A 17,129-nucleotide genomic window follows, 5' to 3' on the forward strand; every position below is an offset into this window, starting at 1 on the left:
CCACTGCAAACTCATTTTTAGAATGATCTATTCAGCAAGAAGTACTGCCTTATTTTTAAAGCATTTAAAACATATTCATAGACATATATACACAAAAACGCTCACATACATTGAAACTCAGTTAGGAGAACGGCCTGTGATCTCCAAGCCCTTTCAACTGTAGTAGCTCTTTGCAAATCAGTCTGATTCACAAAGAACGCACTAGCAATACTAATAAAACAGCATGGAAAAAAAATAAATAAAATTACACCTTATATTTCTAGAAATGTTTAATTGTACTTTTTTCTTTTCATAGTTTTGTGCAGATATCATCATAGCTGTATGTGGAATCTGTCGTCTGTCCCTTCCTTGCACTGTTGTTTAATTCAGTGTCCTAAAGTTGCAAACCTCACTACAGTCCTTGCTCGCTAAGCTAAATAAATGTCTTCTCCCTGACTCTTCAGGTTATATAACAACTTTACATGACACATCTGCACATTTTGCCTAGAGAAGGTATATTTCTTTTTTGTTTTTTTATTTTCCTGTCAACAGTTCAATGGCAGAAGGCCCCATTCCTTTCCAATTAAATTTATTTGCAGATCTTAATAATTCTTAAAATTTTAAATTACTTGGATTAGAATATAAAGTGAACCTACTTTACTATTACACCAATTTTGGGGATATTAACAAAACAGCAATTATGTAGCAGCCCACATCAACTGCATGCATATTCTTGAAAATGGAAGACATTTCACAAACTAAATTCTCATTTAACTACTTTTCATGGTCTTAATGGAGGAGAGGTAGGGTTGCCAAGCCATATCCACCACATAGCAAACGAAAAATAAGCCAGTATTATCTACCAAAGATGTCCAGATTAACTAGCAGAAGCGACTGATTGCCAGCTTATGCATACTGTGCCTTAAATGCATTTGAGTATCTTTTGTACACTTTAAAATGCTGCTGATTTAGGTTTGACACAAATTAGAGGATTTTTGATTCTATTACTAAGAAAAAGATAACACCTTTTAGAGTTTTCAAAATGAAGACATAAAATAGTGCCCTTATCAGTTTGTTTTTATTGCAAACAAACTGGATGAGGTATTTCCAGGAATTCAACGATCATTAATCAAGCTAACTACAGACTTCAACGTGGCAGTTCCATTAGTAGAATACAGCAGTAGATCCTCTGAGTATTTATGCAAATAGCTACAAATAGTTTCTTCAAGTCTTTGCTAGCTTTCAGTTATGGCCATGCCTACACCAATGTTCCAGCTTTATGAAAAATTCCCTATCCCATCACCTTCCCCCCCTTAGAACATTCTGAAATCCACTGCAGTAAAAGGTACTAAGTGATTCTGATCTTCTTTGAAAGTTTCTCCCTTAAAGAAACTCTAGGAATTGCAGCGTGGAGAAAAAACTTCCTGCTGCAACTCAATTTTGCCATTTGATTTGCTTCGTTATTTGATAGAATTAATCTAAACTCTAAGGGTAAGATGCATTTTATTTCAAAGTACATACATTCTGACATATGCTCCCGTTAGACATTTACTTACTACAGACTTTACTTAATTCAGACATGCACTATCTGAAAAGAATGACTTAAAATGCAGATGTCAAATCAATCAAGTAAACTGAAAGTTCACAGAGACTGAAAGCCATTGTTCTGGTTAAAAGAATCTGCTAATAAAATAGCCCAGAATAATGCATGTGAAGTCCTATTTTATGTGGAAGTTAAGAACCTACACATTTAGATGATCAATATCACTTACATAGAATACACGTGGTTCTATGGAATTTCTGTAGATTACTATCATCTGAAGTGCAGTGATAAATACTGAAGAAACACAAAATAGCTGTAAATAATGCTTCAATTCAATGAGTCTGATAATTGTATACAACTTTGATACCCCATGTAGTGAGAACTTCAAATCTGTTAGACGCTTAACATTGTGCTAATCAAAGTGGACTTATTAAGTAAAGCAGTTTTTCTGTAAAATAACGTAACAGAAATGTGATCTTTATTCAGAAAGAATAAAGTGTCAAGTCCTAAGCTTACTTTTTATTTCAGAGTAGCTGCACATGCTGGTCAGTGAAGCATAAGCTACGCAGCTGTTCCATCTACTGTATGACCTGTATATATTGAATCAGCCATTGGGTTTTTCAATTCTGGTTCATCAGATTTTTGGTCTGAAGGGCTTTAATCTATATTTAGCAAAGGAATACAATTCAGTGTTATCTTGTCTATCCATAATTCATAGCCTCCAGCCTGTTTTAATCTAAAACAATTGGCCAGTTTTTTAAAATGTTAATATGGGAAATACGAAAAGGATTAATGGCAGAAAACCTCTAGGACTGCAATTTGATATCTCATGAATATGTTCACAAAGAACAAAGAAAGCATGTTAATAATGTAGGATTTTTAAATAACCGATCACTCTCCTTTTCTCAGGTTTTTAAGTTAGCACTCATTCTACACCAAGAAGGACCTACAACTTATAACACACGCAGTACAACTTAATAATGAAAAATAAGCATGGTATGGTAAGATCTAATACATTAAGAAGTCTCAAAACTTCTGACCTTATTTATTTATTATTCTCTACTTTTTACAAGACTACTTTATCTTTGTGGTTATCATAAGTACAATTCTAACTTGTGATTCATACATTTTTTAAAATTACACTTTAGTAATCCCCTATGATACCAAAGAAAGTGGTAAAAACCTGGAAAACCAGTACTTTTAAAATCATTTTTTTTCCTCTTTCTAATTTGGAATTGAGCCCAAGACATTATTTTGAATCTCAGCAGGAACAAGAAGCCATATCTTCTAGGGATCCTCTCTTTCCAGTACTATGTTATGAAACAAATGTAGCAGATGTATTCAATCAATATTATATTTTATGTCTTATCACTACTGAATACTTCAAGCCCAATAATTTAATTCTCTTCCAAAAGTCAAGAGGAAAAAAATCTTTATATAGACACAAAAATTACTGAGTTTCAGTGGGACCCTGAATACAGTATTCAAAGACATTAATTTCATAGGCACTATTCAGAATTGCAGACAAAAAATGCCATTAAAAGCTGCATCAACGCATTGGCCCAAACCCTTAGTAATAGCAGTTTCTTTCACATTCTATTTAAACCATATTTAGTGCATTTCTTATGCACACACATCACCAAACTGGTCACTTCAACTTGTCTCTAGTTAAACTGCAAAAATTAGATACCATTTATCGCATTTGTATGCTGTCTATAATTACAAGTTAACTAACTCAAAAATATCAAAGAAATAATTTTTGAACCAGTGAAGAACAAAATTGTGCTAAACACATATCTAATGAACTGATGTAACACTCTGAGGGGGGATTTAAATTCAAGTCAATTAAAAAAAATAATAATTGTATTCCATCATGAAGTTCTTTTAGAATCAAAGCAAAGCCCTGGATAAGTTTCATAACCTAGAAAATAAGCAAATTAACTTCACCTAGAATGACTGTCTTTGTATAGACATATAATGAGTATGTATTTAGAATACCTTTGTCTCCAAAACAGAGCATAAGTATTTCATTAAAACTTAATCCAGCATTAAAACCAGTAATGAATTGGAAACTCAATTAATACCTCTAAGTTCTTTCATTGATGGTTTAGGAGCACAATAGTTTAGTATAATGAATTTATTTTATGTGGTAATACAGAATTTTGAAGATGTGACTTTTATATATAATTAACAGTCGGGTAGTTATGCTATGATCATATTTGTACTTTTCAGGTCTGTATGTACTATGTAAAATAACAGTTCAACTACCATACAACATCATCTTGATAAATTTATACACAAGTCAATAACGAAGGAAGAGCTCCCAATGTGAACATATGAATCAGCATATCAATATTCATTTAGTTAAAAATCCATTTCTCATCAAGATTAACTCAAGAGATACAATGCCTGTATTTCAAGATACCCAGTGGAACTGCTGTCATCCCCTCTTACATCATATTTTAAAAGTGTAAACACATGATATTCAGTCTAAAATGGCAGATAAGAATGAAAAAAAAAAATAAATGAAAAAAAATTAGGCAGATCTTCTAATAATCCAGGTCTTGTCATGATCTTTTGGGGTCTTGTTGATCATTAAAATCATAGAAACATAAACACATACACTGCCCAAATCAGTAATGTATTTGTAAGCAGCAAACAGCAAGGCAACATTTGAAGTTGAAATAAATGAAATCAAATTTCATTTCCTAGATGATGGAGACACTTATGAAGCCAAAGACAGAATACTAGTATTTTCCTGGATGAACTCATTTGTATAGTTGCCTCTTTATATGCCATTTCAAAAGAGGTATTCTAAATAAATGATAACACTCAGTCTACACTGTGTGTGAAATATAAACTACTCACTGGACCAAAAATTTTCATTCCATTGCTGACTTCCACTACATATTCAGTAATAACTACATACCTGGCTATATCTAGAGCCTGTGAAAAACTACCACAACATAGGGATATTGTGTTGTATACAACACAGGAAACAATATACATATTGCCTTATATACAACATAGGCTCAACCCCATCAAAACAAAACAAAAAATACACAACACTTTATATTTTATACATTACCTGAGAAATTGTTCCATTTGCCTTTAGTACAACGTCAGACCCTTAACAGAAGTTCCATCCACCACATAAGCTTTTTAAGGAAATACAGAGTACCTCTCAGCAGGTAGCTCAATGCTGCATGGAGAACACCTCCAATAACAACCTCCCTCACACCTGTGTCACTGGGCACCTCCTCCTGGTTATCAGATATAGGAGACTGAAATGTCATTAAAGAGTTAGTGTTTCTAGGGGGAGATCCACACCCATTAATCTACAAAGTGATCTATTCTAGTGAATTCTCTGTCAGCATCAAACTATATGTGTTCCAAAATAAGCCAACAGAAATCAAATCAACCAAGAAAGAAAGCAAAACTTATACTCATGTAGCTACTATAACTATCAGTTTAGAAATTAGAAGTATCTTAACAGCAAAAATAGGCAATGATGTTAGCTAAACATGTAGTAAAAATGTATTGAATAATGAATTTAATAGATTTTGAGGTGTGTCCTCTTTGAAGACATCAGCCTTAGCCAGGGAAATTAAAACAAGTACTACGAAGAAGAATTAAGAAAGCATCAGCATTTAACTTATATACAGAGCTACAAAAAATTAGAAGTTCATTGTTGGTACAGTAACAAACTCAGAGTAGGGTTATAATTCTTCAAATGTCAATGCACAACCAGTAATTTTGGTAGTACTCAGTTTTCTAGTTGTTCAGTATTATCTCCCTAGCATTAAGTTAACTTAAAATATGTTCTAACAATTAATGTACTGTGTTATTAACTGCCACAGTGTCAATGTTTTGCTGTTACAATATTTATCTTAATTAGTGTACAAACCATTATTTAACAGCAGAATGCACATGAGGAAGTCTGGTAATTTTGCTTCCTTCTTTTGTAACAAAGAAAATAATCTTCCAATGCCCTTTGGGAAACCCCAAAGAGAACTTTTCTGTACTGAGAATGTTGGTGTGGAGAATAAAAAAGAGAAAATTTTCACACAACCATTGTGGATGAGAAAGTGAGAGTGTATCTCTCAGATATATATTGAAAGCACTCATAAAATCAACACGAGCCATGTTAAATTTATGGAAGCAAATGTGAGTTGAAATAACAGAAATTTACATCACATATAAGTTGGTACTTTTCCAAGTTGTTTGTTCTTGCATTTGTTCTTTTTCTGTATGAACTGTTCAGACTACTTTTGACCTCTGCATAGATATACAAATTAAAACCCTGAACTGTTCATAGCATAATATCAGTTAAATAAATGAAAGTTTTTGTTAACATCAGAACCATAAACAATAAAATACAGAAAATTCTTCAAGTTGGCTGATGTTATTTGCAGACTTTTTATATGCTGAAGTGACAAAGGGATACCATAAGAGGGACATGAGCTTATAATTACATTTTCCAGGGTTTTTTTTTAATGCAGAAACAAGCCATGAAGTACAACACAGTACAGTGCATTTTTCTACTTCAAAAGAACATGATGTATTTCAATCTCATTGATGTATATTAAATAAGTAGAACAGTTGTAGGAACCCTTCTGCACACCTAATATAGTTGACATTGTTGCACAAGCATGGATAGCATTCTGGTGCTATTTCATTTCTCTATATTTAGAAATAGTAGGATAGCCATTCACATTGTAGAAGACCATGGGGAGTACGTGCAGACTGAAGAAAGTCTCCTGTGTTCTATTAAATATTGAACACAGAACTACATATGTCAAAGATGTCATAATTGGCATAACATATAAAGAATATGTCTGAGAGGGAATAGTAGTAAGAGGTACAGATACGTAATGGTGTGCATTTAGGATTTTGGAACAGAAGGAGGTAGTTCATCTTGTGTGTGTTTGATTTTGAAATTAAGTCCACCTAATCAACAGAAACCTCAATTTTTACTCAGCATACAATCACTAATCAACTGCAAGCAAATTCATGCTCACACAGAAAATAAACTTCAGAAAAAAAGAAAAGCACATAGAATAAACATGAAGGGATGAAAGCAGATAAAATTGACTAAACTTTAAAATCTCCTAATCACATAAAGACATCTGTTTTTGACAAAACTAATAAGCTACTCAAAGAGCAGACCTAGAACGGTTACTGTAAAATTCAAATACACTATTTTTATTCAAGTAAACTTTCCCAGAAGTTCCCAGAGCTGATACACAAATTAGTGGCAATATACAATAAAAGAAGAGAAACATGTTTTCACAAAGTAAAGAGCAGGTAAAGAAGAAAAGGGGGGGGGGGGGGGGGGGGGAAATAGACAATTGCTGAAAGAAAAGGAACAAGAAAACTTATGGTATGTAGTATCAGAGTCTTGACCTGATCATAATGATGACATGTTTTACAAAACTTGAAGAAAAAATAGATAAGTTATGATGCTGTGTTTATTGGTATCGAGCCCACTGCATCACTGTAATACTCAGTGTATATAAACTAAGAAACTAGGTGGGTTTTATTTTTTTCCCCTGGTTTACTGCTTCACTTAGCAATATTTTATTTCTGCAGTCATAAAAGCTACAGATTCAGAAAAAATAAAGTGATAATCTTGTAGCAATCTATGTTATACAGATATAATCAAAGCTTGTAATATTTGATGATAGAGGTGCTATAATATTCTCTAACAAATGATGCATGCTGAGTAATTAGAAGAAGTCATGATGGAAATGATGATGCTAACACAATCATACTACAAATAAGACAATAACTATTGTACTCTAGAAGAAATACAAAATTATCCCAGTGACCTAGTTTTATTGTAGGTAATAGTTTTTTGTTGAGTGCCTTAGCTAATGCTTTGTTTATATATATATATAAACATATATATGACTTATATGTGTGTGTGTGTTTTATATATGTTATATATAAGTTATATATATTATTTTATATATATACACACACACATATAAATGATATATATATATATGTATGTATGTATGTATGCCCCAGTGGCACAGGTGGTAGGAATGTCGCATTGCAACACCGGGGCCCGGGTGTTCGAATCCCCCTGTGGTGCAAGTGGTAGCAGTGCCGCTCTGCAGTACAGAGGCTCGAATCCCGGGGGTTGGACTCGATGATCTCTAAGGTCCCTTCCAACCCGCATTAAATATGTATACAATATATAGTATGTGGTTATACAATGTTGCTATATGAATCTTTTCGATAAAAGACTGAAAAACATTTGTACTTTTTTTTTTTTTTTAAACCTTTTTAAGGTAGAATCAAATGAAGGAATTTCAGGACTGTACGAGCAGTTACTCTGACTGATTGGATCAGAAAAATTAATTTAAAATAGTCAATTCCTTTGAAAGTTACTGGAAATATTTTCATTTTGCACTACATTTTAATTGAGTTCACCGACTTGACATATTTCTTTGAACTTTAAATTTCCTCAGCTGAAAAATGCTGTACAAACACATTCTGAGCACAGAAAAGTGTATGTTTCATGGATAAGCAACCCAATCAAGGTAGCAGCACTAAGCGCACGTGTAAAAAAATACCAACTTCACATAAGCAGATTCACAGGTAATTAGATTACACATAGACCTCTGTTAATGAAAATATATGAGGTGTTGTTCAAATCTTAAAGTCAAAACTACCTGTTTATGTAGTAGTACAATAGAAACCATTTTGGAACCTATAACTGGATAACTGCACATCTAACAGTGCCTTAAAAACTTCCAGTATAACTTGTAATTATTATTTATATAAGAATTAGCTTTTGCATTAATGAGAAATTTAATTGTTGCACAGTCAACTAGACAGCTTCTAAATTGATATAATTAATTATCTATAAAGATTAGGAACATTTCACATACACTGAGTTGCAGTGAGAAGCACTTTTAATAAAAGACCAATTTGAAAGCAGGTCTTATGCAGCTTATAACTTTTCCCTTCATTGTTTCTTTTTTGGATTTTCTACGCTTTATCCTAATCAAAATAGTGGGTGGTAGCACAAATCCTTGCATCAAGTTCTTTTCCAAAATCCTGCTAAGTTTTATATATGAATGTACTACAAATTGTTAGATTATTAGTGTTGTTTGATATTCAAATTGACTTTATGCAAAAAAAAGAGTTGATTTTTTTCTGCATCTTATGATTATGACAATGAAAAAATATTTCTGTAATTGTATAATGACTTAAAGTGATTTAAGCAAGTAATAAAAGGATTTTGTCAAATCACTTCAGAATTTTTCTTCATTGCATTTCTAGTATCAACATTAACACCAACTTTTAATATTTTAGCATATGGACATCACCTGTAATGCAGTCTGATAAATCAAAAGGCCTGTCTGGCACATAAAAATAAAAGGACTAAATAAAATGTAATAGTAAAATGAAATATATTGAGCATATTTTAGTGGAATTTGAATTTCAGAAATCAGTGATTACATGGGAGAATACAGACTTCTGTTGCTCCCTTGAACTCAGTCCTACATCAAATGAACTACTAATGAAACTAGAGAGACGTGAACAATATTTACTCTTTAATAAGTGTTGACAGTGATGCTGCAACAATAAATTATGTAAATAAAATATTTTCTTAAAAGTCTGAGAGTGAATACTGAGTTTACAGTCCTCTATAAACCTCATGTTTAATTACGATAGGCAATTTAAATAATTCATTTTATGTTGATGCAATTTTAGTGAGGTAGAGGAAAGAATTTACTGTATAACTGATATCTGTACACACTGGAGATAGTTCATAGAATCAGGCTAGGGCAGGGAGTAGGTTCAGACTACTATCTATCAAATGGGAATCAGACATCAAACTCATATTCAGTAGCCCCAAACAGTTCTCAGATTGTCTGAGTTCAAGTGTTACGGTAGCCTTGTATTCATGTATCAATACTGTGATATCCCTACAGTACAGTCAGGCTATGGGGCAGTGTATTAGTAGCACTCCTCTAACATGAGCTCGAACTATTCAGGCTGGAAAGACACCCATAGGCCTATTTAACCAGGATCAAAACATACACTGTGTCAAAATACAAGCCACTGTATCATAAAACAGGAACATTTAACTGAGCCATGTTTTTTCATCCAATGGAGTTCAGTCAGGCAATGAAAACTGTCTACTTCTAAAGCAGAAATGGGATTTAAGACAAAGCATCTGGGTCTAAGCTCTACAATAGCAAAACTTTTGATCTGCAATAGTAATAATTCTTTCTCAGACTTTCAGATTATTTACTGACTGCAGAGTCAAAATGTGATTGAAAGAGAAAAATCTCTGCATCACACTGAAACAATATTTTGCCCTGGAGCATTTTGAAACAATGTAAGTTAGTCTGTAAAGGACTTTCCACATATTTGAAACAAAAGTTGATATACATGTATTTTAAGAGTTATCTCCCAAAGCTTAAGTAGTGAATCTATTATTTCAGTTTTTCAGTACCTTTTAAATTATTGAATTTTCAATTATTCTTGTTTTTTTTTTTGTTTGTTTGTTTGTTTTTCCTTCAGTATTTTCTCCCCTTTTTGGGGTTCTCTATTTCATAGTAACTAGATCAGGTTAAACAACTAACAGAAAAGCCCTTACTAAATTTGTACCAATTTCCTAGGAGTGCCTGAAAATATAAGGGTAGGCAAAGTACAAAAAAATCTCATGTGTTATTTAGAGAACTTGTGATTGTCTGCTTCAGTCCTCTCCCATCAACCTTCCACAAACTCCTTTACAAATACACAGTTTTTCTAATTCACTGGGACACATGGCTATCAACAGACCGATGTCATAAATAATTGTTTATGCTTACTGAGCAGATGACTTACAGTGTTATGCATTTGAAGAAAAATAAAGTTTTTATCATAAAACAGAGTAAACCTTCTCATTCAATGAGCTCTTTAAGGACAACCTTTTACACTTTTATTAGAAGTAAATTAAAGTTGTAATTACCATTTGTACTTAGTGATTTTCATTAGATTTTTTTTCCTTCTTTATGATTAATCCTATGCTAAGTAGAGTAAGATTCTAAGAATAAGTTCATCATCTAAAATGAAGTTCTAAGTAGTCAGAGTAATGAGTACTTTAAAATACAGTGACTAAACTTTGGAAACCAGCAACTCCCACCTCCACCACAAACTCTATCTTCCTGAATTTTATACAGCACTATGAAGTAGGTTTACTGTATGCCTCCGCAGTGAAAATACAGAATTAATGTGTCTTGGGATAATGACAAAGAATCCTATTTTCTGTTATCAATTACAATTATATAATTTGTTCTATTAAGCAGTGAAGAAAAGAATAGAAGGAATACTGTTCATTTCAGAATGAGTTAAACAAGTGCTTAGCTTAAAAGTTTTAGAGAACAATGAATGCAAGCTTCTTTTCAGGATTCACATATTACACTACAGCCTAAGTATGTTTTGGTCTTAAGGCCATGAAACTAACATTTGAATATTCTGCAGTGTGTTGTTGAAAATTCAGACATCAGATTGATCTAGCAATCTATACATCTACTGTTCTAATGTGATAATAACATCACTTCTCACAGAATATATATAATACACTTTAAAATTGCTTTGCATTGTTGTAGATAATCTTCCTATGTGCATACAGTAGAGTTCCCTTTTGTAAAATGGAATAATACAAAAGATGGTAACAGATATTCAAAAGGATATTTATAGGGAAAAACACACCAATATGGATGGCTACTCACCTTCAGTCTGGCTGGAAAATGCTTAGGCTGCCTATCCAGTCTCCATAAAGGAGCAATCTCAAAAAGATTGCTGCCTTAATGGTGGTCAGCTCTTAAATGAAGTCTAGGGGAGGTGGAGTCAAGCTCCACCCTTCCGAGAGCACAGCTGAATTACCCTCACCTGTGCTCCCACAGCTGACCAGACACTTGCCTCAGCTGATTAATCAGAGGTTCAGGCTGTGATTACCAGTTTCCCATACACCCTTATATATGGTTTATGTTCAGCTCTCTGTTTTGGGTTTTAGATCTCTGACATTTGGTTTTCATCTTATAAATGTCAATCTCTTCTTTTCAGACAACTGTCTAGGTCATCCTAGACAGACTTATTAACAGTGTCTGCAGAGGAAATTAATTCCATTGCAGGAAAAAAATAAAAGAAAATTAAAAAAAACCCCAACAACTGCCCATTCTTCTATTATTAAGATGGCCTCTTTACCAAAAGATCCTGAGAGCACAAGCTACTGACACATCTCTGCCTAACCCATAGAGAAGATTAAAATGCACCAAAGAGAAAATAACTTCAATCAAAATACTTTTAAAGTTCAATAAACTGGTAGTGTTATCCAGAAAATATCATTTTGTCATATTAAGTATTTCAAGAAATAAGGCTATTAAACTGAGATTCAGCTGAAGGATAACAAAACTCCAACTCTGCACTACTTAAATTTAATAACATGCACAGCCAAATGCAAAATTCCATTTCCTACTAGATCAAAATTTAATTGTTCCACTTCATTATTTGATATTAACAGTGTTCTATTAAAAGTCTTATTTATTATTGTGTTTCTTGGCCTACTACTCAAAAACTGCAATGTAGCACCCTCCCTCTGCGTAAAGTTCAGAGAAAAGAGAATGTAATACTGTTTAGTGGATGTAAAGATAATTTCCATCGACTTATTAGTCTGAAATATTCTGAAATGTAAAATCCAGAGAGCACCTCACTAAAATAAACATTGCCAAATTACTTCAAATGGATTGGTTACACATGGAAATGTTTTCAGAACTAGACACAGAGATAGAAAGAACAAAACACTTATTTCTATTCACATCCTGCATTATTAGTGGGATATCTGTTAGAACAACAAAATATCCAATACACCATAGTAAGGCAACTTAAATATTGAAATAACTACCCACATTGAAATATTTAAGTTATATTTGTGATTGCATTGACTTACCCTGGTAGAAGAATTCAACAAGGAACCATTCAGATTGCCAGTGTTGCACTTGAAATTCAAATGCTGGTCAGAATGGGGATCTGCTTCCCAGCTTCCCAAATCATGCACAACTGACTTGCCAACATTTGCAGGTATTTTTTGGAAGGCAGTGCAAGTCATTCCCATGAAATTAGATGGTTTGATCATAAAGGCCTCCAGAGCAATATTATGAGATACCTGTCAAAACATATTGAGAAGCAGAGATATTGCTAACTCATTAGGCTTAATTACATATAATTATATGTGTATTGTGTATTTATTGTACATAGTTTATAAAGATTGTGTTTGTACATGCTTCTGTACAGAATGCATAGAGGTAAGAAAAAAATGGAACTTAGAACATAGAACTCTACAACAGTACAGACATTGCTTTAATTTATTTCTCATACTGTACCAGTTTTGCAATTGTGCCATCATCAGTTTCAACAGATTTAATTTTGATTTAAAGCAATACAGATATGAAGCCAATTAGTAACAGCAGTAGTACGAATTATTTTTAAAATGGACAAGGATGTGTTCTGTGCCTCAGAAATGAAATGGAAAGATGCTTAGCTATTTGTTGGATGGATTGAATGATTTCTGATTGTCTTTCACAGATCACATTCCGTTATCATGTTTGCATGGTACTATTAGCCATATTACCAGAATCAAGCTATGTGTCTCAGTTAAAACTTCTGTGTGGTAATGCATTTCTAAAACCCTGGCAAGAGCCATTTAATTATTTAGAACTTCAAGTTTCCTGCTGTAGAATGGAATAGAACTAGTTTCCTCATTCATATTTGTGAGATGATGATAGGAAAATGATAGCTGGAGGATATTGTAGTGACAGTCAAAGTGATTTCACAAGTAAGCCCTATTTTCTAAATTTTGAATACAAAATTCTTTTTAATATTAATCTTTTCATTTTCAAAATAATCCTATGGCAATGTTTAAACAGTGTGAACACACTGTTCTCAGCATATAGGAACAGAGGGTGAAATAGAAGTTGAAGCTGTTCCTTATTAGGACTCTCGAATTATGAAATGGATATAGATGAATGCAGAGCAAAATTATCAATGGAAACAAGCATCTGTAAAAAAGGTATATGTTACAAAAAGCCATGAGCTAATCTTTTTGAGTTACAGATATAAAAAATGATAATGTGGAGTCCATTTTCTAAACCCCACATAAAGGCATCACTAAGCAAAATGGCCAAAAAGGGTCCTTGAAGGGGTGAGCAGAGAACAGTACTAAGTGGAGCAGACTAAAAATAAAAACAACAACACCAAATATATTGCAATTAGCCTTAAATATTCTGTCTTTTATCAGTGGGGGCAGTGAAATGAAAACTCCAGGAGCTGGTCCAACATAATAACTTTATCTAGAAATTGGACAGATAGATTGGAGAGATACGGTGGATGGCTATTTGATTGATAAGGAATTGGTTGGATGGTCATAGTCAGAGACTTGGGGGCAGAGAAAATCTGTGGATGCCCCATCCCTGGAGGTGTTGGATAGGGCCCCAACCCACAATCTGGTGGGTGGTACCCAGCCCACAGCAGAGAGTAGAACTGGGTGGGATTTAAGGTCTCTTCTAAGCGAAGTCATTCTATGATTCTAGGGTTTAAAGTCTGCTGCACACCAACAAGTTTATCATCCACAGGAAGTCTTCCTTCTCAAACTGCAGATCTGACGTAAGTAAACACAGAAATATGAGCAGAAACAAAAGCACCTCAAAACAATACTGAAGGGAAATTAATTTGGGATAAACCTTTCTGGCTGTGCACAGGGCCTCTGAAGGGGTTTCCATATCCCGGGGTGTATCTACAGTATGTTTTGCAAAGGAGATTTAAGAAGATCTAAATGATGATTTCCATCATGGCATTTTTCTAACCTCCAGGAAATGGAAAACCAGTTTTGTCTTCCAACAATAACATAGGAATAACAGCAGAAGTCACGGCTTCAATTGATAGGGAATGTAGTTGTGTATTTGTTGTTAAGCTAACAGAATTCATCAAGGCCCATTTGTTTTCAGAAAGTGTTTTATAAACTAGTGGCTAATTAAGCTTTGGGGGTTTTCGGTGCTGTTGTTTGGGGGATCGGGGAGGGGGGAAGGGGGGGAAAAGGAAAAGAAAAAAGGAAAGGAGATGAAAGCAGAGGCAATTTCTGTGTATAATTTTCTGGCTAGCCTCCAGAAAGAACAGAAGTGTTTGGTATTGTATGAGATGACAAAAAGAAAAACTCCACAGCTTTGTTTATTTACAAATTGCACTCAACCATAAACTAATTCTCCTACAGAACACTGCAAGAAGCAAAAAATACAAAGCATGGTAAAAAGGCTAGAGACTCTGACCTACACGTCAGTACAGAACATTAATGTCAACTTCCTTCTGAAGCAGTGACAAGAAAAAAAGGACTTTTGGCAATTGACATTTAAAAGACACCTGAAGTATAAAGTTTAAATAACCCCCCTAGCTGTAAAATTACAAAATACTTCCAAAAAAGCAAATTATTGTCTCTATATCTTAATAAAATTAAATGATTCTAGCAAATTTGATCATTTTATGTACAAGAAAGTTTAAAAAAAAAAATCCAATAAGTTCTGTCAGTTTATTCTTCAAGTAGATCAGACTGTACTTTACTAAAATTATACAGCAAAGGGACTAAGGTTACTATGCTGTTCAGCTCAGCATGTAATTCAACTCAGTCCAGAATTCCTTTTTTCCATTTTTTTTTTTAAATACATTATTGCCTTAATTGAAACTAACGCTGATTTCACTTACGTGCAGTATCTTCAACTAAATAAAAATAAAGTAGAGGAGCTGACAAAATAAAAAAAGGTTGCTTGAAATCAAGAAACGTAACTGAAAGAATAATAAGGTTTTGAAATATTTATCTGAAATTCTATGATTTTCAAGACTTTTTGACTTCTACACATTTCTACCACTTAGATGTTGAAAGTGACAAAGACAGTTTCTCAATACACAAATGACAACTCCTCAGTATACAAATGACAAATTCATGTGGATAGAGGACAAGAACTACGAACAGTTATTTAATACTGCTACAGCTTGCTTCTAAATAACACTAACTGCAAATTAATAACCTTTATGACATCTTTTTAGAATATTTTCCAAATGCTTTAGAAAGTGTTGTCTAGACACTTCCATGAAAGGTATATTAAGATCTTTAGGTAATAAGGGAGTGTGCTGTTTTTCCATTATTATAGATTTCTCCCTCAACATATCCTTTTCAAAATAAATTCAAATAGTACAGGAACTGAGTGCTAGGAAAACTAGAAATATGGTGTTGTGAACAGTCTAATGTAAGAATAAATATATAAAAGCAAAACCATGCAAAACAATTCTTAATCTCATCAGAGATACTCATGAAAATGTTTCACTGTTCCCAACAGAACCCAGGAAAAAAACTCTACGGAATCCAAGTAAACCTATAGAAATAGGCTAAGCTGAGTATCTGATTTATACAATCTTGTCCTTCTCTACATAGGATTTAGAAGTAAAAAACACAAAGAAAACATCTTAAAAATAAATTTTGTCAAAAGTGCTATGTGATTTTATGAAATACCTTTGAAATAACTTGGATGTTGCTGGTCAGTATTTGACTTGCAATGTGTTCCACACATCGGACAATTCTGGTGCAGGCTTTGTCTTCTTTTTGAGCCATCCACAACACATGGTCATCAACAGTCATTATGTTGCTTGCAATTTCAATGAGAGCATCCCCTATCTGAAAATTAAAAAACAGACAAATGAGTATTTTCTGCAAAATACAACAATAGGAAGGTAAGTATGCAAGAGCACAACTAAGAACGGGGACTGTATTTCTCCTAGTAACCAGCATTCAAAGATACTTTTCATTTTGTTAAGAAAATTACATGTACTGAAACATAAATAAAATAAGAAAATAGAAATGCCACTACCTTCAAATAATAATAAAAAAAAAAGGCATTAGTTCACAATTTTTAAGCATATCTTCAAGACAAACCATGAAAATGGGAATCTCTCATTGGGCAATTAATGGAATTCCAGAATTATTAACCTCTTTCTTAAACTATTAAAAATTGGCCATGGCCCTCTAAAAAACTGTTTCATAGTTTGTAAAAGAACCTTGCAGGGGAGAAGGGTAATTATTTGGAATAAATTTCTGTTACAGACTTAGAAGTGCAAATTTAGATATAACTGAAGTGTTAATACAAATGTGCAATATGTCACTGGCTATATAGAAAGTATGGGCTTATAATGGTGTTGTGTTTTAATTTACTCTTGTGACTAATTCCATGTGATAAATCCCAGCCTTTGTCAGATGGCATTTTGGAGTTTTTAATAAGTGTGACTATGTGTTTCAAAATCTTATTAGCTTACTTAATTTAGAAAGAATAACCTTCACTGAGAGTATTTTTGGTGATGCTTTCAAGTAGAAGTTAAAATATTTACTTCCTAAAATTTTAAAACTTATTTTTGTGTAAGATTTCAAAACCATGTTTACCATTTTTTCTGAAGGTTTGTGATTTCCTAAGAAACAAAGACATGCCAAAGGTATAAGAGGGTATCACCTGAATACAGAAAAAAACCATTGAGAGAGAAAAACAACTTAAATGAAGCATAAGAA

The 17,129-nt window shown here is 33.2% G+C and overlaps 1 protein-coding gene across 4 annotated transcripts in view; it reads right to left on the reverse strand.

Moving 5' to 3' along the window:
• LOC107316088 (adhesion G protein-coupled receptor A2) overlaps positions 1–17,129 on the reverse strand; it is a 247,657-nt gene that overhangs the window by 92,555 nt on the left and 137,973 nt on the right. For all 4 annotated transcript variants that reach the window (XR_014948908.1, XM_015867228.3, XM_085555213.1 and 1 more), the window contains 2 exons: positions 16,086–16,247; positions 12,480–12,695 (listed from right to left, as the gene is read on the reverse strand). Coding sequence is in view for 3 of the 4 variants with exons in the window: in XM_015867228.3 (XP_015722714.2) it covers positions 12,480–12,695; positions 16,086–16,247 (378 nt within the window). In the remaining variant the exon portion in view is untranslated. The remainder of the gene's footprint in view (positions 1–12,479; positions 12,696–16,085; positions 16,248–17,129) is intronic.

This window comes from Coturnix japonica, chromosome 8 (genome assembly GCF_054131305.1).
Source record: "Coturnix japonica strain WE chromosome 8, WE-NBRP24, whole genome shotgun sequence".
In the NCBI taxonomy this organism is placed as follows: Eukaryota; Metazoa; Chordata; class Aves; order Galliformes; family Phasianidae; genus Coturnix; species Coturnix japonica.